The sequence below is a fragment of the Pan paniscus genome, chromosome 20 (genome assembly GCF_029289425.2).
Source record: "Pan paniscus chromosome 20, NHGRI_mPanPan1-v2.0_pri, whole genome shotgun sequence".
NCBI classification, from domain to species: domain Eukaryota; kingdom Metazoa; phylum Chordata; class Mammalia; order Primates; family Hominidae; genus Pan; species Pan paniscus.
The window spans coordinates 4,913,839-4,940,627 of NC_073269.2; the positions used below are offsets into that span (position 1 = coordinate 4,913,839).

At 62.8% G+C, this 26,789-nt stretch overlaps 1 protein-coding gene across 1 annotated transcript in view; it reads left to right on the forward strand.

The window, feature by feature from the left end:
• The first annotated feature begins 464 nt into the window (after nt 1-464).
• The window catches only part of HCN2 (hyperpolarization activated cyclic nucleotide gated potassium and sodium channel 2), a 28,233-nt gene continuing 1,908 nt past the window's right edge, over nt 465-26,789 (forward strand). The window contains exons 1-7 of the mRNA XM_055104317.3: nt 465-1,161; nt 14,809-15,232; nt 16,959-17,120; nt 19,500-19,718; nt 21,879-22,025; nt 24,855-25,095; nt 25,374-25,538. Of these exons, the coding sequence (XP_054960292.2) occupies nt 530-1,161; nt 14,809-15,232; nt 16,959-17,120; nt 19,500-19,718; nt 21,879-22,025; nt 24,855-25,095; nt 25,374-25,538 (1,990 nt within the window). The 5' untranslated portion in view covers nt 465-529. The remainder of the gene's footprint in view (nt 1,162-14,808; nt 15,233-16,958; nt 17,121-19,499; nt 19,719-21,878; nt 22,026-24,854; nt 25,096-25,373; nt 25,539-26,789) is intronic.

The window sequence follows — 26,789 nt, forward strand, 5'->3', positions numbered from 1 at the left end:
CACAGGCGACCCAGCAAGGGCTCCTGTGACCTTTAGAAACACCCTTTCGTCGTGGAAGTCTTCAAACCTTACAGAAAGCAAGGAGGCGCTGGCCGTGGCGGCCTCCCGTCTCCCAGGCCCGCGTCCACCCTCCCCGCGCCGGTGCCCTCCGGACAGAGGTGGAAGCCGCGGCGCGGGAGAGGCGGCTCCGGCCGGGCAGCGGGGCCCGGTGACCTTGGGCGCGTCCTTACACTTCGCGGGCCTCAGTTTCCCCTCCTGGGGAGAGGCCCGCGCGGGGCTCCGAGGCCTCGGGCCGCGTGACCTTGGGGCGCCCCCGACCCCGCGGCCCGAGTTTCCCGGCGCCGAGCGCAGGCGGCGCGCGGGGAGGGGGGCGCAGCCGAGGCGGGTCTCCCACCCCCGCCCCTCCCCCGCCGCGAGGCTCCGCCCCCCGCGGCTCCGCCCCGCCCCGCCCCCGCCTCCCCCCTCCCTCGGGCTCCGGCCGGCGGCGGCGGCGGCGGCTCCGCTCCGCACTGCCCGGCGCCGCCTCGCCATGGACGCGCGCGGGGGCGGCGGGCGGCCCGGGGAGAGCCCGGGCGCGACCCCCGCGCCGGGGCCGCCGCCGCCGCCGCCGCCCGCGCCCCCCCAACAGCAGCCGCCGCCGCCGCCGCCGCCCGCGCCCCCCCCGGGCCCCGGGCCCGCGCCCCCCCAGCAGCCGCCCCGGGCCGAGGCGTTGCCCCCGGAGGCGGCGGATGAGGGCGGCCCGCGGGGCCGGCTCCGCAGCCGCGACAGCTCGTGCGGCCGCCCCGGCACCCCGGGCGCGGCGAGCACGGCCAAGGGCAGCCCGAACGGCGAGTGCGGGCGCGGCGAGCCGCAGTGCAGCCCCGCGGGGCCCGAGGGCCCGGCGCGGGGGCCCAAGGTGTCGTTCTCGTGCCGCGGGGCGGCCTCGGGGCCCGCGCCGGGGCCGGGGCCGGCGGAGGAGGCGGGCAGCGAGGAGGCGGGCCCGGCGGGGGAGCCGCGCGGCAGCCAGGCCAGCTTCATGCAGCGCCAGTTCGGCGCGCTCCTGCAGCCGGGCGTCAACAAGTTCTCGCTGCGGATGTTCGGCAGCCAGAAGGCCGTGGAGCGCGAGCAGGAGCGCGTCAAGTCGGCGGGGGCCTGGATCATCCACCCGTACAGCGACTTCAGGTACCGCCTCCGGGAGGGCCGGTCGGCGCGAGGGGGCCCGGGGAGCCGGGCGCGCGGGGGCCGTCCTTGGAGCGCCTGGGGAGGGCGGGGCGGCGCGCCCGGCCGGTGACCTCGGGGCTCCTCGGTGACCTCGGGCGTGTCCGGGACCCGCCCCGGAGTGACCCCGGCGCGCGAGGCTCCGCCTCTGGGGGGGCTCCCCGGGTGACCCCGGAGCGCCCCCCTCCCACGCACCCCGACATCCTCCGCCCTGCAGCGCGGCGGGTGGGGTGGGCCGCAGGGCCAGGGTCTGAGCGCAGAGGGGCGGAGAGGACGAATAGAGGGGAACGTGGGCCCCAGAGAGGCGGCGGAGCGGGAGGGAGGAGGAACGAAGGGCGCCCGGGAAGGACGCGCCCCTGGGAGGCCGGGGGAGAGGGGGTTAAGCGGCTCCCACGGCGTCCACCCGCGCCCCGCCTGCGAGGAGGCGCGCCCGGGGCCGCGGGCCTGGAAAGCGTGCGGGTCCCCAGGCTGTGTCTCCGGGAGCCGCTCCACCCGAGCCGCGGGCGGTGCGCGCATGTGGCGGTGGGTGTGTAGACGCCGCTGTGGATCCAGCCGGCTAATGCGTGGAAGGCTTGGAGCAGGGCCGGCGCGGGGCCACCGCCACTGATGTTTGCGGTCGTGGTTCCTGGGCTGTACGTGCTGTGGCCGGAGAGCGAGACCGGCGCGTGTCCCCGTGGGCTGTGTGTGAACAGGGGCCCGTGACCGCGGCGGGGTTCCCGGGGCGCGAGCCTGTGGCCGGAGAGGTGTGTCTCCAAGAGTGTGTTTGCGTGGTGGTCGCGGGCGTGTGCGCCTCGGGTGGGTTTATGTTGGTGGGACGTGTGGTTTGTGTGTGTTGGGACCAGGTGGCGGGCGTGCGCGTGTGCGCCCGGGGCCGGTGTGCACCGGTGGGCAGTAGTGTGAGCCGCAGGCAGGTCTCACACACGCGACCATGGAGGGATGCGTGTGTGTTTGTGTATCCACGAGTGGGGTGTGAGGTGGGGTGTGAAGGGTGCAGGTGGAGGGTGTAGGTGGGGCCCGCCGGGCTAGCGAGGCCGGGCGCGCGGGACGGGCGCGGTTTCAGCACCACGGACAGCGCGCCGGACCTGGGAAGCCTGCGGTTTTCCCGCCTGTCTCTCCTCCTCCAGGCCTGGGCGCCCCAAGACAGCCCCCACGGACCCTGGACCCCCGGAACTGGGCAGGGAGGCTGTGGGGTTCCCTCTTCCCCTGGATTCTCTGCACCCCTAGTGCTTGACTGGAGAAACTGAGGCCTGGGGCACTTGCGTCCTGGACAGAGCCTGGAGGAAGGCCCTGGAATCCTCCTCCCACCCCAGGCCTTCCTGAGAGGTGAATACAGCTTTGACCAGAAGCCTGGATTTCGAGACAGGCCAGTAGTGGGAGGAGCCCCGAAACCCCCAGAGGGGCTGTGTCCGGCCCCTCCCACCCTGCCTCTGTGCCCCACTGGGAGAGCTTGGTCAGCATCTGGGCTCTGGCCTGCGAAATGCGGACAGTGAGCGGGAAGGACTGGACTTCCAGGGCTGCTGGTCGGCCTGGCCCCACTTCCAGTCGGGCAGTGGCACCCCCTGACCGGAGAGGGACGCGGTGGAGAGGGAGCTGTAGACCGTGCCCACTCCCCTGCATCCCCTCCAGCATGACCTTCGACAGAGATGGGTGCACCGCAGCGTGGGGGCTGGCAGGTGGAGGCCCACACCAGCCACTCCCTCCCCTGGGCAGCTCCAGCGACCCCCTGGCTGCAGAGGGGCGGTCGGTGGCCTGGGGGGCAGGTGGGCAGATGGCTGATCCCGAGGCTTGGGGGAAAGGCCGGTAGGAGGAATGAAGCCCTCTCATCCTTCCACCCTCCTTGGGCGTGGTCGCCTGGAGGCCTGGGCAGGCTGTGGCCCCGCTCTGTGCTCTGAGGCATAGAGGGCTCAGAGGCCCCTGTGTGGACCAAGCGCAGCCCCACCCCGGCAGATGAGTGTTGAAGTGGAACTGAGCAGGCAGGGAATGGGGTTAGCGGGGCCTGTCTTCAGGACTAGGGGAGTCACGGCAGTCAGATTTTAAAAAAGGATTTCGATGTTGCCAAGCTGGGTGCACGGGGCCCCTACGACCCTCCCCAGGCTTGGGACCTGTGCCAGTGTGGAATCAGTGTGGAAAAAGACCCCCAAGAATATCTCAAAAGCTCCCTAAGCAGGCGGCCGGACCCTGCTGTGAGGGTGTTTCTGGGCAGCCCACAGCAAGCGAAGGGGCCTCTATGTTTGCAGCTGACTCAGGAGCCTGGCCCCAGCTGGCTTCGGGCCCAAGGCCTCCTGTGCCTGGCTGGGTGTCTTGGGTCCTCGCTGGGCCCCTCTGCCTCAGTTTCCCCAATTGCACAGTGGGGATGGTATGAGGGAGAAGGATGGGGTCTTTCACAGCCTTGCCAGTGTCTCGGCCTCACGTCTCACACTCTCTTCACCTCCCCTTCCTGCTGAGAGAGTGCTGTGCTCCTTGCCCAGCCTGTGCCCCCGAGGCACGCCCTCACCCCGGTTCTTCCTCACTGCCCAGCTGTCTCCGCCACGCCCAAGTCCACCCTGCTCCCGTGCTTGGAAGTGGCCTCTTTCACGCCCCACGTCCCAGTCCCAGTATACAGCAGGTGCCACATATTTGCTGAATTTTCTGAGGGGCAGAGCATGGGTCCTGGGCTGACGTGGGTCCAGATTTCGGCTCTCAGGCCTGGGCGGCTGGCCCCTTCGGAAGTGCAGTTGGTGCCAGGGTGCGGTGGCTCACGCCTGAGATCCCAGCACTTTGGGAGGCCGAGGCGGGCGGATCACCTGAGGTCAGGAGTTCGAGAGCAGCCTGGCCAACATGGTGAGATGATCCCGTCTCTACTAAAAATACAAAAATTAGCTGGGCATCGTGACGGGCGCCTGTAATCCCAGGTACTCGGGAGGCTGAGGCAGGAGAATCACTTGAATCCAGGAGGCAGAGGTTGCAGTGAGCTGAGATCGCGCCGCTGCATTCCAGCGTGGCTGACAGAGTGGGACTTGGTCTCAAAAAAAAAGAAAAGGAAAAAGAAGTGCAGGTGGTCTATTGCTGAAGCCTCTGGGGCTGTGGGTGGCTCTACACCCCGGCCTGACGTCTGAAAGTCCCCAGAGGCGTGCTGGGCGCTTCCCTGGGGTGCTGGTGGAAAAGCAAGTTCAAGGACCCAAGTTCAAGGTTTTGGGTTCCAGAGGCTCGAGTTCCCTTCCTTGTAGGTGATCACGGTTGGTGCCTGAATTGGAACAGGCGTGAAAACCAAGAAGGAAGGGGTTTGGCCTTATGGAACCCCCAGGGCTGCGGCAGGGTCTTCTGTGCCTCCCAGAGCAAAATTAGGTCAAAAATAAGTATAGTTCATTCCTACTCCCTTCACCCCAGCCGCCGCTGATTCTAAAGGCCACACAGGTCCACTTGGGAAAGCCTGAGTCGTGCAAAGGAGGGTGTCTCCGCAGGAGAGGGGCTGGGGCTGGAGGGGACACGAAGGCCCAGGGAGGGGCGGTCTGAGGAGGTTGCGTTCTCCAAAGCTTGCTGTCATCCACCCCCCCCCCGCCCCCGGTGTCACCGAGGGGGCTGGGCAGACCTGGCGGGGTGGAGACCTGGGCAGATCCGGGGTTTGTGCCCTGGGAGCTCTGGGGGGCACAGGGCAGGTGTCGGGTGGAGAGAGGCTGGCGGCTTCCTGACTGCCCTCGGTCCAGTTCCAGGGCTAAGTGCCCTGTGGCCGCCCTGCCGTCTCCTGCTGCTGCTGACTTGCAGGTCTGTGTTTCTGAATTGTCTTCAGCTGGGGAGGCCCCGTGTGAGGGGAGACAGACGAGATGCTCCCCAAAGCCAGGATCTGTTATGTCCCCTGGGGTCCCCGAGAGGACTGGTTGGGGAGGAGCTGCTCCAAGACCCCACCAGGACAGGCGGCCCCTGGGCCCCGCCTCAGATGGCTGAGCGGGTCAGCGGGAGATCAGCCTGGGGGTGCAGCTCTGCAAATCCGCAGTGATGAATCCCAGCATTAGGGCGTGGGAATAAACCCCCCATTATCCTGGGGGGGATGGCCCCGGGGGCAGGGCAAGGCGAGGGTTTGTCTGGCTCTGGTCATGGCAGGAAGGCCCAGCGTGTGCAGGATGGTGGGGTGTGCATGGACCCATATCCCAGGTGGCGGTGGCCTGCCCTCTGGTCTGCGTGGAGGGGTCAGGGGTCGGGGTGGCCCAGGCCTCCCCGCTCTCTTCAGGGCCTTCCCTATGTTCCCTGCTCGAAAACGGACATCTTTGTCCGGGCACTGTGGCTCATGCCTGTAATGCCAGCACTTTGGGAGGCGGAGGCGGGAGGATCGCTTGAGCCCAGGAGTTCGAGACCAGCCTGGGCAACATAGCAAGACCCCCATCTCTACAAAAAGTTAAAAAATTAGCCAGGCGTGGTGGCGTGCACCTGTAGTCCCAGCCACTCTGGAGGCTGAGGCGGGAGGATCACCTGAGCCCAGGAGGTTGAGGCTGCAGTGAGCTATGATCGTGCCACTGCACTCCGGCCCGGGAAACAGAGTGAGACCCTGTCTCAAAAAAATAAAAAAAACCTAAAAACCCACATATTCAAGTCACCTTCATCAGCCCCCCACTCACTTGGCCGGGCCCTGCCTCACCCCCAGCCCCACAGTGCAGCCTCGCACCCTGTGCGCTGGCTGCCGCTCTCCTGCCAGATGCCTCCCCGTCCCCCTTTCTGGCCTCCCGGCTGTCAGCATGGGCCTCTCCAGACATCAGTCCTTCTTTCCCTGTCACCTCTACCTCCTCCCTGGCTCCAGCCCTCCCCAGTCATGTCCCCTGGTCCTGAGGCCGCCCACCGGCCTTGAAGGGAACCCGGAGCATCAACCTCCGCACCTGCTGCCCCTCTTCAGCCACTGCCCTCCCCTCACCATCTCATCCACCCACACGCCACCTCCTCCAAGGAGCCCTCCCGCCTGCCTGGGGCTGACAGGCCCATCCCATGTGTCTGTCTTGGGGCTGGGCCTGTGTGGTCATCGTGTACCCCGGCGCCCGGCGAGAGTTCGGTGAACATCTGCCCCGTCGGGATCACCCGGGAACCCGAGATCTCCCCCACCCGTAGCATCTCCCTTTCTTAATCCCGGGCACCTGCCACGGATCTGGCCGTGACTCCACAGCTGAGAGTGCCGTCTCCTAATCCCCCGGCCCGAGGCTCTCCCTTAATCACCGACCTCCGGCCCCTAATCCTCTCCCGGATTGTCCCCATCTGTAAATCCTGGACGGCCTCCGGCCTGAGGCTGGGCTCCTGCGGGGAGGGCCCCGCTGCCCTCGCCCATTCCCCAACCCGGGACTCAGGCTCCAGCAGGGGCTGAAGACCCCCTGGGCAGGCCCTCCCCTGGGATCCAAGGGGCTGAGGGTCCTGGGCCTTCTGTTGCCAGGAGACCTGGTGTCCTCGTGGGGTTTGGGAGCTGGGTCGGCGGCCTCCTCCCCCGAGCTTCATCCAGCCCTGGAGAGACGGGGACCTGCGTCGGCTTTGGGAACTTCAGGGGAAGAACCCTGAGCTCGGGGCAGGAGAATGACATGGTCTGTCTGGGTTCCCATCCCACTGTTTCACTTATGGCTGGAGGAGCCTCAGTTTCCGTGTCTGAGCCGAGAGAGAGGCTGGGCGGCTGTTGGAGGAGGGCTGAGCTCACATCGGTGTCAGGTGCCGGGGGCCCCACTGAAGCCACTCTGGAGTGGGAGGGGGTCCGAGGCTTCCTCCGGTCCCCCAGGCGTGAGAGCTGAGGCCGGAAGGTCTCCCCAGGGACCCAGCCTCATCCTGGCCTCCGGAGCTGGTCTCCCTCCCTGCCTGCGAGGGCCAAGCTGGACAAAGTGGCAGGACCCCCGCGTTTCCGAGGAAGGGGCCCTCGTAGAGGCCTCACTGTTACCTGTCGGGGATGGGTTTTAAATACAGGATTTAATGATGGTCACTGATGTTTCTGTGACAGCTGAGGGGGGCCTGTCCCTGCTCAGCACTGGGGTTGGACAAGGAGGGCACAGGGTGCCCGGGGAGTGCTGGGGCCCACCTGGGTCCCTATGGTGGCCGGATGGGGAAAGGGCTGCCGGACGCGGCTGCACAGAGTGTGAGGGGGAGTGGGGTTGGGCTTTGGGCCTTCCCCTGACCCCAGGTCCCCTCTCTGGGGTCCTGTCTTCTGGAGCTGCCTCCCCCTCCCCAGGGCGAGAGGCAGGAGAGGGTCTCCCAAGGTCACTCAGTCTAGTGTTGGGCAAGGAGAGGGTTGGGGTGGAGAGGGTTGGGGTGCACCGGCAGAGACAGTGACGCCCTGCAGGGCTCTGGGGTCCCCTCTGCCCCAGGCCTCGGTTTCCCCTTGGTAGGGGACATGTGTGGGCGCCCTTCTTCCTTCTGACCTCTGGCTGGTGACGATGAGGGTTGCGGCCCCAAGCCCTGCTTGGAGGCATTGTGGTTGGAACGGGCAGGCCCCGCCCCACAAGGGACCCTCAGGGTGGCCACCCCACCTGTCCCTTCTCCTAGGCCCCTCTGCTCTGACCTCCATAATCCCCAGGAATACTGCCCTGCTGGGCAAGATGGGCTGAGGAGTCCTTTCTGGGGACACAGGAGCAGAAGGCTCAAGGGAGGTGGTTTCCAGACAGTGTGGGCCGTAGATAAGAGGACAGTCCTGGGGTCTCATCCTGCAGTCCCACTTCCATCAGAGGGGAAGTGTGGTACCTGCCCCCAGCTCACCCCAAGAATAAAGGGGGAGAATGTCTGTTAATCATCACCTGGAAAGGAGGCCCTCATGTTATATGGCCGTTTAAAACCAGGTACCCCTTGGCGGTTTCTAGGTCCTCCTGGTGGTTTCTAGGTCTCCTTGGCAGTTTCTAGGTCCCCCTTGATGGTTTCTAGGTCTCCTTGGTGGTTTCTAGGTCTTCCTGGTGGTTTCTAGATCTCCTTGGCGGTTTCTAGGTCCTCCTGGTGGTTTCTAGGTCCCCCTTGGTGGTTTCTAGGTCCTCCTGGTGGTTTCTAGGTCTCCTTGGCAGTTTCTAGGTCCTCCTGGTGGTTTCTAGGTCTCCTTGGCAGTTTCTAGGTCCCCCTTGGTGGTCTCTGGAGCCCCCTGGGAGTTTCTCCCCGCCCCTCGTGGGGGAGGTTTCTAGGCCCTGTGGCCTTCTCAACTGCTCTTTCCTGCTGGTTTTGTCCCAAGACTGGTGCTCGAAGGTGGGAGGCAGGTCTCAATCCAGAGGGTGAGGCTGGGACTGAGCTCCACGGTGAGCCCCCTCGGGGCTGAGGGGCAGGGGGCCAGCGGCAGGCGGGTGGCATCCCCTCAGCCCACTCGGTGCTGGGGCCCTGGGGGTCTCGTTGCTGAGCAGATGTGTCGGACTGGGGGCCTGAGCCCTCATGTCCTGTCTAGACTCAGGGAAAGGAAGGCCTTAAATTTCAAGTCCTTTTAGTCATTTCATTTCACCCTTCAAGCTTGTGAGGGGACCCCTCCCCACCCCGAGATCAAGTCAGCCTTTTTTTTTTTTTTTTTGAGACAGTCTCACTCTGTCACCCAGGCTGGAGTGCAATGGTGCAGTTTTGGCTCACTGCAGCCTCAACTTCATGGGCTCAAGCGATCCTCCTACCTCAGCCTCCCAAGTAGCTGGGTCCACAGGTGCGCACCACCATGCTGGCTAATTTTTATATTTTTTGTAGAGACGGGATCTCACTATCTTGCCCAGGCTGGTCCTGAACTGCTGAGCTTCTGTGATCCTTTAGTCTTGGCCTCCCAAAGTGCTGCCATTAGAAGCATGAGCCCCTGCACCCACCCTTCCCTTCTTTTTTGAGACGGAGTCTCACTCTGTTGTCCAGGCTGGAGTGCAGTGGCGCGATCTCGGCTCACTGCAAGCTCCGCCTCCCGGGTTCACGCCGTTCTCCTGCTTCAGCCTCCTGGGTAGCTAGGACTACAGGCACCCGCCACCACACACACAAAAATAATACATTTTTGTATTTTTAGTAGAGACGGGGTTTCACCGTGTTGGCCAGGATGGTCTCGATCTCTTGACCTTGTAATCTGCCCGCCTCAGCCTCCTTAAGCCCTGGGATTACAGGCGTGAGCCACCGTGCCCAGCCTGAGTCAGCCCTTGTCCAGGTTTTATCCCCAGCCTGGGTGGTTCTTGGGGGGTGTCCCGAAGGCTCAGCCCCTCCCCATCCCGAGGCGGTGGATGCTTGGAAGAAGAGACTGAGGTTCTCAGGGGCTGCAGGAACTTGTCCAAGGTCACTGTGCCAGCAGGCGGGTGCCAGCCCAGGTCTGGCTGATGCCACCACGATGTGAGTCGCTGGGTCCCTTCCAGCGTTTGGCTCTTGCAGACCGAGCTGCTGTGAACATTTTGGTACAAATGGCTTTTTAATTTTTTTCTCTTCCTTTTGGACCGTTTCCTCGGGATCATTTCCCCGAAGTGGAGCGTCTGGGTCACCCCGCAGGCGTGGTGTTAACAGCTTTTCCCTCGAGGAGCCGTCCAGAAGCAAGGAGCCGACTTTCGGCGGCTCCTGAAACAAAGCTCCCGGCGGCCACGCCAGCGATGAGCTCCCAGGTTTTTCTTTATTGGTGTTAACTTTGGGGAGTCCCTCCAGCCCCTCAGCATCTCCTCCGAAAGGATGTGGGGACCCCGGCCATGATAGGGAGGGGCTGGGCCTGGGGTGGGGATAAGGCCTCAAGAATTGGCCGGGCGCGGTGGCTCACGTCTGTAATCCCAGCACTTTAGGAGGCCAAGGCGGGCAGATCACGAGGTCAGGAGTTCGAGACCATCCTGGCTAACACGGTGAAACCCCGTCTCTACTAAAAATACAAAAAAAAAAAAAAAAAAAAGCCGGGCGTGGTGGCGGGCACCTGTAGTCCCAGCTACTTGGGAGGCTGAGGCAGGAGAATGGTGTGAACCCGGGAGGCGGAGCTTGCAGTGAGCTGAGATCCCGCCACTGCACTCCAGCCTGGGCGACAGAGTGAGACTCCGTCTCAAAAAAGAAAACCTCAAGAACTAAGAAGGCTGAGTTGATACAGGGATGGGAAGGGGTCCCGTGTGTGTGTGTGTGTGTGTGTGTGTGTGTGTGTGTGTGTGTGTGTGAGTGACAGAGGGTCTCATGTTGCCCAGGCTGGTCTTGAACTCCTGGGCTCAAGCGATCCTCCTACCTCAGCCTCCCAAAATGTTGGAATTATAGGCATGAGCCAGTGTGTTTGGCCTAGCCCCCAGTGTTAATGGCAAAATCCTATGAATCTTTGTGCTGGAAATTCAAGACCCTCCCTTGTCTGAGTCAGGCACACGCAGGCCATGTGGGCTCAGACCCCAGTCTGGAACCTCCCCTTCAGCAAGAGCCCTTGGCCCCAGAGCCCAGAAGTTTTTGTTTTGTTGTGTTTTGTTCTTTGAGACAGAGTCTCGCTCTGTTGCCCCGGCTGGAATGCAGTGGCACGATCTCGGCTCACTGCAACCTCCACCTCCCGGGTTCAAACAATTTACCTGCTTCAGCGTCCCGAGTAGCTGGTACTACAGGCGCCTGCCACCACGCCCGGCTAATTTTTGTATTATTATTTTTTGAGATGGGGTCTCACTCTGTTGCCAGGCTGGAGTGCCATGGCGTGATCTCAGCTCACTGCAACCTCCGCCTCCCTGGTTCAAGCGATTCTCCTGCCTCAGCCTCCCGAGTAGCTGGGACTACAGGCACGTGCCATCATGCCCAGCTAATTTTTTTTTTTTTTGTATTTTTTGTAGAGCTGGGGTTTCACTCTGTTGGCCAGGCTGGTCCTGATCTCCTGACCTCATGATGCGACCACCTTTGCCTCCCAGAGTGCTGGGATTACGGGCGTGAGCCACCACACCCGGCCTAATTTCTGTATTTTTAGTAGAGACGGGGTTTCACCATATTGGCCAGGCTGGTCTCAAACCCCTGACCTCAAGTGATCCGCCTGCCTTGGCCTCCCAAAGTGCTGGGAACACAGGCGTGAGCCACCGCACCCAGCAGGCTTTTTTCTTTTATCAGTTTTCCACTTAGCCATTGTAAAACCTATCAATCAGTGTCATTAAGCCCATTCGTCCTGTTGTACAACCGTCACCACTATCCATAGTTCATACCTTTCTCATTCCCCCGGACAGAAACTGCACCCCGCACATGCCACTTCTCACCCTTCCAACCCCCGGGCCCGGCACCCATGCATCCCCTTCCTGTCTCTGGATTGGCCTGTCCTGGACATTTCGTAGAAATGGGCTCACACGGCCGGGCGCAGTGGCTCAGGCCTGTAATCCCCACACTTTGCGAGGCCTAGGCAGAAGGATCACGAGGTCAGGGTTTCGAGACCAGCCTGACCAACATGGTGAAACCCTGTCTCTACTAAAAATACAAAAATGAGCCAGGAGTGGTGGCTCATGCCTGTAATCCCAGCTACTCAGGAGGCTGAGGCAGGAGAATCGCTTGAACTTGGGAGGCGGAGGTTGCAGTGAGCCGAGATGGTGCCACTGCACTCCAGCCTGGGCGACAGGGTGAGACTCCGTCTCGGAAAAAAAAAGAAATGGCTTCTCTCACTGAACGTGACGTCCTCAAGGGGCATCTGCGCCGTGGCCTGGGTCAGAGCCTCACTCCTTTTCGTGGCTGAGTCGTGTTCCATGGTGGACGGGTCACGCCATGTTTGTCCCTCTGTCTGGTGATGGGCACCTGGGCTGCCTCTGCCTTTTTGCTACTGTGGATCGAGCCGGTGTGAACACGGTGGGGTGGTCGTCGTCCGCAATCGAGCCGGTGTGAACACGGCGGGGTGCTCGTCCGTCCTTGTTTTCATTTCTTTGGGTATAATCTCGGGGCAGGGAGAGGCTGGTAATTTTATGTCTTTTTAAGGAGCCACCCGTGTTTGCTCCGAGTCGTTTTAATTTTCATTTTCTCGATAGCGAAAGGGTCGGACATCTGTCCAGTAGCCATTTGCTGACTCTCTATGACCTCCTGTGTGGACGCGGCACTCCCAGCACCGTGTCTGGCCCGCCATACGCAGGCCCTGAACCGACAGGCCCTGAACCGACAGGATGTTTTCTGCCAGAGCTTCCCAGGGAGAGTTTTGGGATCCATCTTGGGGACTTGGACTCTGGCCGGGTGTATCTGGGAGTGGAAACGCCCTCTGATCTCTTGTCCACGGGTATTTATCATACGGAACGTCCGAATGGTGCCAAGTCCGGCTCGGCCGTTCCTCCCACCCTCTCGGCCTCCCCTGTGGCGCCAGCCCCGTCTCTGCTTGGCTTCCCTCCCTCCTGTGTGGACGCCCCACTTCCTCCTCTCTCCTCCTGTGTGGACGCCCCACTTCCTCCTCTCTCCTGTGTGGACGCCCCACTTCCTCCTCTCTCCTCCTGTGTGGACGCCCCACTTCCTCCTCTCTCCTGTGTGGACGCCCCACTTCCTCCTCTCTCCTCCTGCGTGGACGCCCCACTTCCTCCTCTCTCCTCCTGTGTGGACGCCCCACTTCCTCCTCTCTCCTCCTGCGTGGACGCCCCACTTCCTCCTCTCTCCTCCTGCGTGGACGCCCCACTTCCTCCTCTCTCCTCCTGTGTGGACGCCCCACTTCCTCCTCTCTCCTCCTGCGTGGACGCCCCACTTCCTCCTCTCTCCTCCTGTGTGGATGCCCCACTTCCTCCTCTCTCCTCCTGGATGGGGCCCCACTTCCTCCTCTCTCCTCCTGCGCGGACGCCCCACTTCCTCCTCTCTCCTCCTGCGCGGACGCCCCACTTCCTCCTCTCTCCTCCTGCGTGGACGCCCCACTTCCTCCTCTCTCCACCTGTGTGGACGCCCCACTTCCTCCTCTCTCCGCCTGCGTGGACGCCCCACTTCCTCCTCTCTCCTCCTGCGCGGACGCCCCACTTCCTCCTCTCTCCTCCTGCGTGGACGCCCCACTTCCTCCTCTCTCCTCCTGTGTGGACGCCCCACTTCCTCCTCTCTCCGCCTGTGTGGACGCCCCACTTCCTCCTCTCTCCTGTGTGGACGCCCCACTTCCTCCTCTCTCCTCCTGCGCGGACGCCCCACTTCCTCCTCTCTCCTCCTGCGTGGACGCCCCACTTCCTCCTCTCTCCTGCGTGGACGCCCCACTTCCTCCTCTCTCCTCCTGTGTGGACGCCCCACTTCCTCCTCTCTCCGCCTGTGTGGACGCCCCACTTCCTCCTCTCTCCTGTGTGGACGCCCCACTTCCTCCTCTCTCCTCCTGCGTGGACGCCCCACTTCCTCCTCTCCTCCTGCGTGGACGCCCCACTTCCTCCTCTCTCCTGCGTGGACGCCCCACTTCCTCCTCTCTCCTCCTGCGTGGACGCCCCACTTCCTCCTCTCTCCGCCTGCGTGGACGCCCCACTTCCTCCTCTCTCCTCCTGCGTGGACGCCCCACTTCCTCCTCTCTCCTCCTGCGTGGACGCCCCACTTCCTCCTCTCTCCTCCTGTGTGGATGCCCCACTTCCTCCTCTCCTCCTGTGTGGACGCCCCACTTCCTCCTCCTCTCTCCTGCGTGGACGCCCCACTTCCTCCTCTCTCCTCCTGCGTGGATGCCCCACTTCCTCCTCTCTCCTCCTGCGTGGACGCCCCACTTCCTCCTCTCCTCCTGCGTGGACGCCCCACTCCTTCCTCTCTCCTCCTGCGTGGACGCCCCACTTCCTCCTCTCCTCCTGCGTGGACGCCCCACTTCCTCCTCTCTCCTCCTGCGCGGATGCCCCACTTCCTCCTTTCCTCCTGCGTGGACGCCCCACTTCCTCTGGAAATGCAGCCGGTGCTGCCCTGGTTCAGTCTTCCTGTGGCCCCTGTGGAGGCTCCCGCTTCTCAGTAAGGCATCTGGGGCCCTCACCTCCCGGCGTGAGCTGAGCACGGTTCATTTCCCACACTGGCTTCCCGCCTTCGCTCTCCCTGTGCGGGCCGCCCTGCCTCGCCCTGCTGCTTCCCAGTGCCCCTCTGCACCCCGGCTCCTCTCTGCTCCTCCGCTGTCCTGTCCTGACTATTTTTTAACGCCAACCTTGTGCCAGGCACATTGTCCCTCTCTGGTCATGTGAAGCACTTAATCTATTTTGAGCCACCTCTTGGGCCTTGTGAGGTCTCCTGCATCTTCAAGGACACGGGGTCAAAGCTGGGCCTGAGGAAGGGACCTGGGCTAGGGCAGCACAGTGGGCGTTGGGCTCCCTCGGGGCTGGGTGGCCTTCCTGGGGTGGGAGCCTGGTCCCGAGGGAGGAGTGCCCAGGGCTTGTCTTGCAGGCGCCTGGGGGGAAGGCACCGGCCTGAGCTGTGGGCACCCTCGCCCCCCAGGGAGGAATGCCCGGGGCTGGTCCCATAGGTGCCTGGGGGAAGGCACCAGCCTGAGGTGTGGGTGCCCCTCGCCCCACAGGGAAGAGGGCCCGGGGCTGGTCCCGCAGGTGCCCGGGGGAGGCACCGGCCTGAGGTGTGGGCACCCTCGTCCCCCAGGGAGGAATGCCCGGGGCTGGTCCCATAGGTGCCTGGGGGGAAGGCACCGGCCTGAGGTGTGGGCACCCTTGCCCCCCAGGGAGGAATGCCTGGGGCTGGTCCCATAGGTGCCTGGGGGAAGGCACCAGCCTGAGGTGTGGGTGCCCCTCGCCCCACAGGGAAGAGGGCCCGGGGCTGGTCCCGCAGGTGCCCGGGGGAGGCACCGGCCTGAGGTGTGGGCACCCTCGCCCCCAGGTTCTACTGGGACTTCACCATGCTGCTGTTCATGGTGGGAAACCTCATCATCATCCCAGTGGGCATCACCTTCTTCAAGGACGAGACCACCGCCCCGTGGATCGTGTTCAACGTGGTCTCGGACACCTTCTTCCTCATGGACCTGGTGTTGAACTTCCGCACCGGCATTGTGATCGAGGACAACACGGAGATCATCCTGGACCCCGAGAAGATCAAGAAGAAGTACCTGCGCACGTGGTTCGTGGTGGACTTCGTGTCCTCCATCCCCGTGGACTACATCTTCCTTATCGTGGAGAAGGGCATTGACTCCGAGGTCTACAAGACGGCACGCGCCCTGCGCATCGTGCGCTTCACCAAGATCCTCAGCCTCCTGCGGCTGCTGCGCCTCTCGCGCCTGATCCGCTACATCCATCAGTGGGAGGAGGTGAGGTGGGGCGGAGGGCGGGGTCAAGGCAGCAGGGGCGGGGCTATGAAGGTGCTTAGGCGGGGTCAAGGCAGCAGGGGCGGGGCTATGAGGGTGCTGGGGTGGGGCTACAATGATGCATGGGTGGGGCCAAGGCAGCAGGGGTGGGGCTATGAGATCTGGGTGGGGTCAAGGCCCCAGGGGTGGGGCTATGAGATCTGGGTGGGGTCAAGGCCCCAGGGGTGGGGCTATGAGATCTGGGTGGGGTCAAGGCCCCAGGGGTGGGGCTATGAGATCTGGGTGGGGTCAAGGCCCCAGGGGTGGGGCTATGAGATCTGGGTGGGGTCAAGGCCCCAGGGGTGGGGCTATGAGATCTGGGTGGGGTCAAGGCCCCAGGGGTGGGGCTATGAGATCTGGGTGGGGTCAAGGCCCCAGGGGTGGGGCTATGAGATCTGGGTGGGGTCAAGGCCCCAGGGGTGGGGCTATGAGATCTGGGTGGGGTCAAGGCCCCAGGGGTGGGGCTCTAAGAGATCTGGGTGGGGTCAAGGCCCCAGGGGTGGGGCTATGAGGGTGCAGGGGCAGGGCTGTGAGGGTGCTGTGGTGGAGCTACAATGGTGCAGTGGTAGAGCCAAGACAGCAGGGGTGGGGCTATCAGGTTGCTGAGCAGGGTCGAGGCAGCAGGGGCAGGGCTATGATGCTGCTGGGGTAGAGTCAAGCAGCAGGGGTGGGGCCATGATATCTGGGTGGGGTCAAGGAGCAGGGGCAGGGCTGTGAGGGTGCTGGGCAGGGTCAAGGCATCAGGGGCAGGGATATGAGGGTTGTGCTGGGGGGAGTGGTCTGGTATGGGGGGGGCTATGAGGGTTGTGCTGGGCGGGGTCAAGGCACCAGGGGCGGGGCTATGAGGGTTGTGCTGGGGTGGGATCAAGCAGCAGGGGCGGGGCTATGAGGGTGTTGCTGGGCGGGGTCAGGCAGCAGGGGCGGGGCTATGAGGGTTGTGCTGGGGCGGGATCAAGCAGCAGGGGCGGGGCTGTGGGTTTTGCTGGGGTGGGGTCAAACATCAGGGGTGGTGATATGAGGGTTTTGCTGGGTGGGATCAAGCAGCAAGGGCGGGACTATGAGGGTTGTGCTAGGCTGGGGTCAAGGTAGCAGGGGCGGGGCTACGAGGGTGTTGCTGGGCGGGGTCAGGCAGCAGGGGCGGGGCAATGAGGGTTTTGCTGGGGCAGGGCCGGACATCAGGGGTGGGAATATGAGGGTTGTGCTGGGCGGGATCAAGCAGCAAGGGTGGGACAATGATGGTTGTGCTGGGGCCGTGTCAGACATCAGGGGTGGGGAGCTGTGGATTTGGGGGGTGTCCTAGGGCGGGGGCTGTGGATTTGGGGGGGGTCCTGCAGTGAAGGCTGTAGATGTGGGCGGGGGTCCTGGGGTGGGGGCTGTGGGTTTGGAGGGCAGGGGTCCTGGGGCAGGGCTGCAGGGTGGGGCAGGGGTCCTGGAGGGGGGCCATGGATTTGGGTGGGAGTCCTGGAGCGGGGGCTGTGGAGTGGTGTGGGGGTCCTGTGGTGGGGGCTGTGGATTTGGGGGGCAGGGGTCCCGGGGCAGGGCTGCAGGGTGGGGCGGGGGTCCTGTGCGGGGCCTTGGATTTGGGGGAGGGGGCCAGGAGCTCCCGCAGTGGGGGCGCACGGGGCAGGGGCTCTGAAGGTGGGGGCCGGGGGGGCAGCGGGTAGGGTGGGCTCACGGCGCCTTCCTGCAGATCTTCCACATGACCTATGACCTGGCCAGCGCGGTGATGAGGATCTGCAATCTCATCAGCATGATGCTGCTGCTCTGCCACTGGGACGGCTGCCTGCAGTTCCTGGTGCCCATGCTGCAGGACTTCCCGCGCAACTGCTGGGTGTCCATCAATGGCATGGTGGTGAGCGCCGCGGGCCCTGACGGAGGGGGTCGCAGGCCCCTGACAGAGGGGGAGACGCAGGCTCCCATACAGAGGGGGGACCCAGGCCCCCTTATCCTGCTTACAGAGGCTTGAACCCAAGCCTTTCAGAGGTGGGGACCCAGGCGCCCCCTTATGGAGGGGAGGACTCAGGCCTTACAGAGGTGGGGACCCAGGCCCCCTTATCCCCCTTACAGAGGGGGTACCCAGGCTGCCTTACAGAGGGAGAGACACAGGCCCTTCAGAGGTGGGGACAAGACCCCCCTTACACAGGGGAGGACTCAGGCCTCTTTACAGAGGGGGACCCAGGACTGCAGCCCCGGCACTGGCCCCTTAATGTCCTGGGGTCTGAAACAGCCACTTGGAACCTTTCAGGCCTGGGATTGTCCGTGGAGAGAAGCTGAGTGTGGTTATGATGAGGCCTGTCACCCAGACATCTGCTTAGCGCTTTTTCCAATGGATTTCCCTTTTAATTAACCCACATTAATTATTATTATTTTATTTACTTATTTTTTTTTGAGACTGAGTTTCACTCTGTCGCCCAGGCTGGAGTGCAGTGGCATGACCTCGGCTTACCGCAAACCCCACCTCCCAGGGTTCAAGGGATTCTCTCGCCTCAGCCTCCCGAGTAGCTGGGACTACAGGCGCCCGCCACCACACCTGGATAATTTTCGTACTTTTAGTAGAGACGGGGGTCTCGCCATGTTGGTCAGGCTGGTCTCGAACTCCTGACCTCAGGTGATCCGCCTGCCTCGGCCTCCCAAAGTGTTGGGATTACAGGCGTGAGCCACCGCGCCCGGCCTGGTTGGATCCCTTGAGCCCAGAAGTTGAGGCTGCAGTGAGCCATGATTGCACCACTGCACTCCAGCCTGGGCCACAGAGCAAAACCTGATCTCTAACAACTAAAGAAAAATTTACAACATGGCCCTGAAATGGGAAAGTGGTATCACCATGCCAAAGAAATAATAAATGGGCCAGGCATGGCTGCTCATGCCTGTAATCCCAGCACTTTGGGAGGCTGAGGCAGGTGGATCACCTGAGGTCAGGAGTTTGAGACCAGCCTGACCAACATGCTGAAACCCCGTCTCTACTAAAAATAAAAAATTAGCCAGGTGTGGTGGCATGCACCTGTAATTCCAGCTACTGTAGAGGCTGAGGCAGGAGAATCACTTGAACCCGGGAGCAGAGGTTGCAGTGAGCTGAGATCACACCATTGCACTCCAGCCTGGGCAACAGAGCCAGACTTTGTCTCAAAAAAATAAATAAAAATAAGTAAAAGCAAAAGGAATAGGCCAGGCGCGGTGGCTTACGCCTGTAATCCCAGCACTTTGGGAAGCCGAGGCGGGCTGATCACCTGAGGTCAGGAGTTTGAGACCAGCCTGACCAACATGGAGAAACCCCGTCTCTACTAAAAATACAAAACTAGCTTGGCGTGGTGGCACATGCCTGTAATCCCAGCTACTTGAGAGGCCAAGGCAGGAGAATCGCTTGAACCCGGGAGCGGAGGTTGCCGTGAGCCAAGATCGTGCCACTGCACTCCAGCCTGGGCAACAAGAGCGAAACTCCGTCAAAAAAGAAGGAATAATAAATGAAGTTAGGTCCCAGATACCCCTTGCTTCCTAGCTGAGATGTGCTGACTGTTAAGAAGGGTTAGTTATGGGAGCCCTCGGCCGCTACAGTCAGATTAGTGGCCAGTGAGCCTTTGTCCCTGCCTGGGGAGTGCTGTGCCCCAGCGTCCAGCCGCATATGGGACTTGGGATGTGTTTGGTTTGGACACAGAGCAGGTGGGCATTGATGGGGTCAGGAGCTACAGAGGGAAGACCCGCCAGTGCCCCTCCCCAGAGCCTGGCACAGCTGCCCAGGCTGAGGCAGCCCATTGTCTGGCTGCCACCCGCACATGTGGTCCCATTTCCTGAACAGAGCCCCGCGGCCCCCCTTTCCCGGCTGGGTCAGCTGAGGACTTGGTGCGGCAGGACCTCCTGGGCCGGCCTGGTGTCTGCCTGCCCTGCCCCTCTGCTCTGGCCCAGATGCTCCCTGGAACTTTTGCCCCCTCTTGACCTCACAGATGCTCTGATCTCAGAGGCCGCAAAAGGCGGGACCCAGACTTTCGCCCTTGGGGTCTCAGTTTCCCCAGGAGTGAAGCGGGCAGGTAGAATCAGCCCTGGCCCTCCTGCCGACTCACTGTGACAAGTGTGCAAACCATGTCATCTACCTGGGTCTCCGTTTCTCTTGGTTACCTCTGAACATGGGGAGCTCACCACCTCCAGTGCTTGGGGGAGGGTGGGCGCTGGGCCCTTGAGGACCGAGGGCTCCCGGGGCGTGAGCACCTGCCCACCACCGCCCCTCCTGCTGGCCTTGCAGAACCACTCGTGGAGCGAACTGTACTCCTTCGCACTCTTCAAGGCCATGAGCCACATGCTGTGCATCGGGTACGGCCGGCAGGCGCCCGAGAGCATGACGGACATCTGGCTGACCATGCTCAGCATGATTGTGGGCGCCACCTGCTACGCCATGTTCATCGGCCACGCCACTGCCCTCATCCAGTCGCTGGACTCCTCGCGGCGCCAGTACCAGGAGAAGGTCTGAGGGAGGCGGGCCCCGGCCTGGGTTCTGATGGGGGAGGCGGGCCTGGATCTGGGGTCTGAGAGAGAGTCAGGCCAGGCCCTGGGGTCTGATGGAGGGAGGCAGGCCCGGTCCTGGGGTCTGAGGCGGGAGGGAGGCCTTGCCCTGGGGTCTGAGGGCGGAGGTAGTCCTTGTCCCGGGGTCTGAGGGGAGGGGCGGGCCCGGCCCCGGGGTCTGAGGGGAGAGGCAGACTCAGCCCTCCACTCAGCTCCAAGTGGCGTGCTCAGGGCAGAGACCGCGTGATGGGGAGCAGGGGACCCTGGGGGTCTGTGGCTGTGATTAGGAGGAGGAACGGCCGGCGGTGAGAGGTTCTCTAGCCCTGTGACAGGGAGGGAGGTCCAGAGCCTGGAGATGGACGTGGGGCGGGGGCTGGGGAGGGGATGCAGGCTGGGCAGGAAGGGGCTGAGTTGGGATCAGGGCAGGACAGGGTCAGTCTTTGGACATCGGGAAGCCCCCGGGCTGAAGGGGCATTGCCAGGAGGCTGGGCCCACCTGGGGGTCTCTAGGCCGGCTCAGGATGGGGCTGGGTTGGGGAAGGGCCTGGTGGGGTCTGAGAGGCCTGGGGTTGCTTCAGGACACGCCGGTGGCTGGCAGTCAGGGCCAGGCTTCAGGGAGAGCAAGGCTGCCCCACTGCTCAGATGCAGCCTCTGGCCTGCAGCGTCCATTGGGTTAATCCTAGGCTTGGCAGTGGAGGGGACACGGGGGAGCTGGGAGGGGTGGAGGGAGATTAGGATTGGCCCCATTGGCAGCCCCTGGAGTTGGGCCTCATGCACCACTCTGTGCCTCAGTTTCCCCCTGTTAGGCGGCTGGCTGGTCCTGGCTGGGAGCCAAGTGCCCCCCTCTCCCGCGCCCCAAGCAGTGGCTGGCTGGGTCAGCTGGGCCCCGTGCCAGGCGCCCTGCTGTCCGGAAGCCGCGGGCCTCACACCCAAACATAAGCTGGTGCCACCACCCGCCCGCCATCACGGGTTCCGCTGAGCTCAGGGCAGCTGTGGCCGGGCGGGGCTGGGGCGGAAGTGAGGCTGGAGCTGCCGGGGGGCACCGTCCTGGGGACAGCAGGGCCTGGCACCCCTGCCCGGCACCCATGCTCCCTTCCCTGCTCAGGAGGGGCTGACCCGATGGTTTCTGGAAAGATCATCAGGGAGGGGCCAGGCCCCCGCAGGGTTGGAGGCCCTGGGAAGGGGGTCCTGTGTGTCAGGGTACCTGGGGCCTCTCCTCATAGAGTCAGGTGCCCACCCATTCCTCAGGGGTGGGGTTGCTAGATAAAGTTCAGGGCATCCGGCCTGGTGCAGTGGCTCCTGCCTGTAATCCCGGCACTCTGGGAGGCTGAGACAGGCCGATCGCCTGAGGTCAGGAGTTTAAGACCAGCCTGAGCAACACGGCGAGACCTCATCGCTACAAAAAATTAAAAAATTAGCAGGGTAGGGTGGTGCACACCTGTAATCCCCACTACTCAGGAGGCCGAGGTGGGAGGATCCCTGAACCCAGGAGTTCAAGACCAGCCTGTGCAATATGGCGAGACCTCATCTCCACAAAAAATAAAAGAATCAGCCAGGCGTGGTGGTGCACACCTGCAGTCCCTGCTACTCAGGAGGCTGAGGTGGGAGGATTGCTTGAGCCCAGAGGCGGAGGCTGCAGTGACCTGTGATTGCACCACTGCACTCCAGCCTGGGCCACAGAGCGAGACAGTGTCTCAGAAAAAAAAAGTGGAATTTATCATTGAAACGAATTCAACTCTGATTTAAATAGAAGCATGTTTATTTGCTCTTGTTGAATCTGGCGGCCCCTGTGTGTGGCGGAGGCCTGTCTCCCCGCTGTGGGCGGGGGCTGTGTCTGACCCAGCCCTGACCCCCCACGTACAAGCAGGTGTGAAGGCCTATCTCCCCGCCACAGGCTGGGGGGCTGTCTGACCCACAAGCAGGTGCCCGTGTGCCCGCTGCAGGCCGGGGGCGGTGTCTCACCCAGCCTCGCCTCCCCACAGTACAAGCAGGTGCCCCTGTGCCCGCTGCAGGCTGGGGGCGGTGTCTGACCCAGCCTCGCCTCCCCACAGTACAAGCAGGTGCCCGTGTGCCCGCTGCAGGCCGGGAGCAGTGTCTGACCCGGCCTCGCCTCCTCCCCACAGTACAAGCAGGTGGAGCAGTACATGTCCTTCCACAAGCTGCCAGCTGACTTCCGCCAGAAGATCCACGACTACTATGAGCACCGTTACCAGGGCAAGATGTTCGACGAGGACAGCATCCTGGGCGAGCTCAACGGGCCCCTGCGGGAGGTGAGGAGGGCGCTGGGCGGGCGGGAGGCAGCGTCGGGCACAGGGCCGGCCTCCCTCTCCTGGAGCCCAGGAGCCGGTCCCTGAGGGAGGCGAGGTGCCTTGGCTGCAGCAGGAGGGACTCGAGCTAGACCTGCTTACACACCCTCCCCTCCCCGCCCCGTGAGCCTCTGCACCCCCAGGACCCCCGCCACCCCCGCCTTGCTTCCCGCTGCCCCCTTAGCAGAACTGCCTGGGTCTGTACCCGACAGGGCGGGGCAGAAGCAGGGCAGGGGGTGAGGAGGGAGGAGCTGCAGAGCCCCGCTGAGCACCAGGCCCTGGGGGCACTGAGGCTGATTGGAGTGGGTTTAACTCCCAGCTCTGTTCCGGTAGCCTGAGTGACCCTGGGCAAGTTTCCCGGGGTTGCGGGAACAAATACCCACAGGCTGAGTGGCTTGAACAGCAGAGATTCGGCCTCCCACCGTCCTGGAGGCCGGAAGCCCAACATCAAGGCGTAGGCCGGGCCGTGCTACCCCCCCGGAGCCCCTGGAGAGGATCCTTCCTGCCTCTTCCGGCGTCTGAGGCTCCAGGCGCCCTCGGCTTGCAGATTGATCTCCCTGATCTCTGCCTCCATCTGCTCACAGCCTTCTCCCCTGTGTGTCTCTGTCTCTTCTTGTAAATTCATCCGTCGTTGGATCAGGGCCCACCCGGTTCCTCGTGGCCTCCCCTTAACTGGGCCATGTCTGCAGAGACCCTGTTTCCACATAAGGTCCTATTCACAGGAACTGGGGGTCAGGACGTCAGCCTGTCTTTCTGGGAGATGTAGTTCAACCCACAACACACATCAAACAGTTATTGAGCGCCAACTGCGTGCCCTGCCGTGTGCTTGAAGGTCCCACCCTCAGGAAGCAGGGCCTAGGGATGGCGGCTGTGATCACGCAGGCGGCAGAGAGCAGCTCTGGGAAGCGGGGAGGGACGAGGACAGGGAGGCGACATCAGCAAGGCCGCGTGTGAGCCAGGCAGGGTGTCCCCGGTGTAGCACCTGGCTCGGGCAGAGGCCCCGAGGAGGGGCTGGAGGAGCTGGGCGAGGAGGCGGGCAGGACGGGCCTGACACTAGGGACCTCGGGCCCCGGGAATGCTTCTGGGGGGGGGCGTGTACACCCGTTGCTCCCAGGAGGCACACACTGCGGTTCGCTTCACCGAGAATGTTTAATTGCATTTGATGACTACGGTTTCCATTCATTCATTTGTAGAGATATAACACTCAGACCACAAAATGCATAAAATGCGGTGGCTTTTAGTATTAACAGAGTGCTGCACCCGATACCACAGCCTCACTCCAGAACATTCTCATGGGCCCAGAAGGAGACCTGGGCTGTTAGTCACCAGCTCACTCCCCGTCCCCAGCCCCTGGCAACCCACGCTACTTAGTCATTATTTAGGTGTTTAGGAGTTGCAAAGTCAAATCTTTAAACCCACATATGGCCAGGCATGGTGGCTCACACCTGTAATCCTAGCACTTTCAGAGGCCGAGGCGGGCAGATCACCTGAGGTCAGGAGTTCAAGACCAGCCTGGCCAACATGGTGAAGCCCCGTCTCCACTAAAAATACAAAATTAGCCGGGCGTGGTGGTGGGCGCCTGTAATCCCAGCTACTCGGGAGGCTGAGACAGGAGAATCGCTTGAACCCAGGAGGCGGCGGTTGCAGTGAGCCGAGATTGTGCCACTGCACTCCAGCCTGGACAACAGCGAGACTCCGTCTCAAAAAAAAAAAAAAAAGTACCAAAAAGTGCCCCAGGTCATAAGGGCACAGCTCGATAGCTGGTCCCTAAAGTGAACGTGGTGTAACCACCACGCAGAACGAAGCTGGAACGTTCCTGCCGTCCTTAGAAGCTGCCTTTGCTAAGGGGAATTGCCCTGACTTCCCACACCATTGATTCATCTCCAGGCCCTTGGTTTTCATGTTGATTTTTCAAAAATCACCTGATAGTCTGACCAAATGTAGCTTTCCACTGGTTGTGTGTGTGTGTGTGTGTGTGTGTGAGATGGAGTCTCGCTCTGTCACCCGGGCTCCAGTGCAGTTGTGTGATCTTGGTTCACTGTAACCTCCTCCTCCCGGGTTCAAGAGACTCGTGCCTCAGCCTCCCGAGTAGCTGGGATTACAGGCAACCGCCACCATACCCAGCTAATTTTTTGTAATTTTAGTAGAGATGGGGTTTCACCATGTTGGCCAGGTTGGTCTCGAACTCCTGACCTCAGGCGATCCACCCACCTTGGCCTCCCAGAGTGCTGGGATTACAGGTGTGAGCCACCACGCCCGGCCTTTTTTTTCCCCCATTTTCTTTTTTTTTTTTTTGAGTCAGGGTCTTGTTCTGCGCTCAGGCTGGAGGGCAGTGGTGTGGGGATCACAGCTCACTGCAGCCTCGACTTCCTGCACCACCACGCCTGGCTGGTTTTTTTTTTTTTTTCGGTAGAGATGGGGGTCTTACTGTGTTGCCCAGGCTGGTCTAGAACTCCTGGGCTCAAGCGATCCTCCCGCCTCGGCCTCCGAAAATGCTGAGATCACACGCGTGAGCCCCCCGCACCCGGCCTCCTTTCCACTGCTCTTGTCTACAGCTGCCCCTCCTGGTCCGACTGTATTGGCAGATGTCGCCAATACGGTGTCAAACAGCGAAGGGGCACTGAGCGTTCTGTCTCCCGTCCTTGGCGGCAGCAGCTCGGTCCGGCTATGGGGCTGAGCCCGTCTCTCAGACAAGGAAATTGGGGTCCGAGAGGTGAGCCGGTCCCAGAGGCAGGGCGAGGGGGAAGCGGGAGTGGGGTCCGCAGCGGACCCAGCCCTGCCTCCCCCCTGCAGGAGATCGTCAACTTCAACTGCCGGAAGCTGGTGGCCTCCATGCCGCTGTTCGCCAATGCCGACCCCAACTTCGTCACGGCCATGCTGACCAAGCTCAAGTTCGAGGTCTTCCAGCCGGGTGACTACATCATCCGCGAAGGCACCATCGGGAAGAAGATGTACTTCATCCAGCACGGCGTGGTCAGCGTGCTCACTAAGGGCAACAAGGAGATGAAGCTGTCCGATGGCTCGTACTTCGGGGGTGAGCTTGAGGGGGAGCGCGCCTGGAGGGGGAGGGGGCACACGACCCCCGCGGTGTGCAGAGCCAGGGGGCTGGGGCTGGGGCTGGGGCTGGGGCTGGGGCTGGGGTTGGGGTTGGGGTTGGGCTGGGGCTGGGGCTGGGGCTGGGGCTGGCACCAGGGAGAGCCTGGGTGGGAAGCGCCCACGCTGGCCAAGGTGCAGAGGCCGGGCAGTGTGCCTGGGCGGGGAGGGCCGCGGTGCCCGCCTCGTCCAGCAACCCCCCCTGCGCGCCACGTGCAGAGATCTGCCTGCTCACCCGGGGCCGCCGCACGGCGAGCGTGCGGGCCGACACCTACTGCCGCCTCTATTCGCTGAGCGTGGACAACTTCAACGAGGTGCTGGAGGAGTACCCCATGATGCGGCGCGCCTTCGAGACGGTGGCCATCGACCGCCTGGACCGCATCGGTGAGCGGCCCGGGGGCGTGGCCGGGGCGGGAGGGGCGTGGCTGTGGCGGGTGCCCTGGCAGGGGAGGGGCATGGCCAAGTCATCAGGAGAGTGGCTTGGACAGTGGCAGGGGGAGGGGCGTGGCTGTGGCATCAGGGGCACGGTTGGGGCAGAGACGTGGCCAAGGCATCAGGAGTGTGGCCATGGCAGCAGGGGCGTGGCTGGGGCAGGGGCAGCGGCTGGCTGCTCCTAGGACCCCTTTGGGTCTAGAGGCTGATTTTCTGACCTATTGTCCTCCTTCAGCCAGAGGCAGCCTGTTTCCCAAGGGAGGGAATGCACAGGGTGTTTGCGGTTTTGCCGAATGCTCCGTGAGCACCTGCTGTGTGCTGGGGGTGCAGGGGACAGACCCGGGGGCCCACTCAGACTCCCAGGGAGGCTTATGAACTGGTGATGAAATCACACACGACTGGGCTGTGTGCCAGCAGGGGAGGTGGGGCCGGTGGGCTTCCCTGAGTTGGGAATGCAGAGTGGAGACCAGGGTAAGGGATGCCATGTGGAAAGGGGAAGATGTGTTCGTGGAGTGGACACAGCACATCCCAAGGCCCTGAGGTGGAAAGGAGGCCTAGAGTCCAGAGAGCCAGGGAGGCCTGGAGGAGGGTGGGGAAGAAGGGGAGGCCAGACACACAGGGCCCAGTGGGCGGCAGGGAGAGTTTAGACTAAATCGGGAGCATCAGGGGGCCAAGGAGGGTTCTAGGTGGGCGGAGGACCTGGTCAGATTGTATCCGCCAAGGCGGGCCGTGTCCAGGAGGGAGACGGTGACCTGGCCTCTCAGGAGGGCAGTCTCTGGGGCAGGGAGGGGCAGAGCCCTGATGACGGGATGTAGGCGCCAGAGAGAGGGCGGCTCATGCTGCTGTTCGTGGGAATGGGAATGAAGACCATGGCTGAAATGCAGGACAGGTGCGATGGGGTGGTGTCAGGGAGCTCCCCAGTGTGCAGTAGGAAGCTCTCCACAACTTGCTCTATACAGTGAGTATGCAACCTGTTCCTGAGTATCAGGTGCTTAGGTTATAACTTCTGTATACAGCAGGTGCTCAGCACAGGCTGTGTACAGGCAGGTGTTCTCGGTATGCCTGTGGCACACTGGAGGCAGTCATTACATAATCAGCATATACAGATGGTACACATGCATACTTGGTGTACAGTGATACCTGCTCCATGTACACAGCAGGCATTAAATACCTGTTTGCTGCCAGGCGCGGTGGCTCACGCCT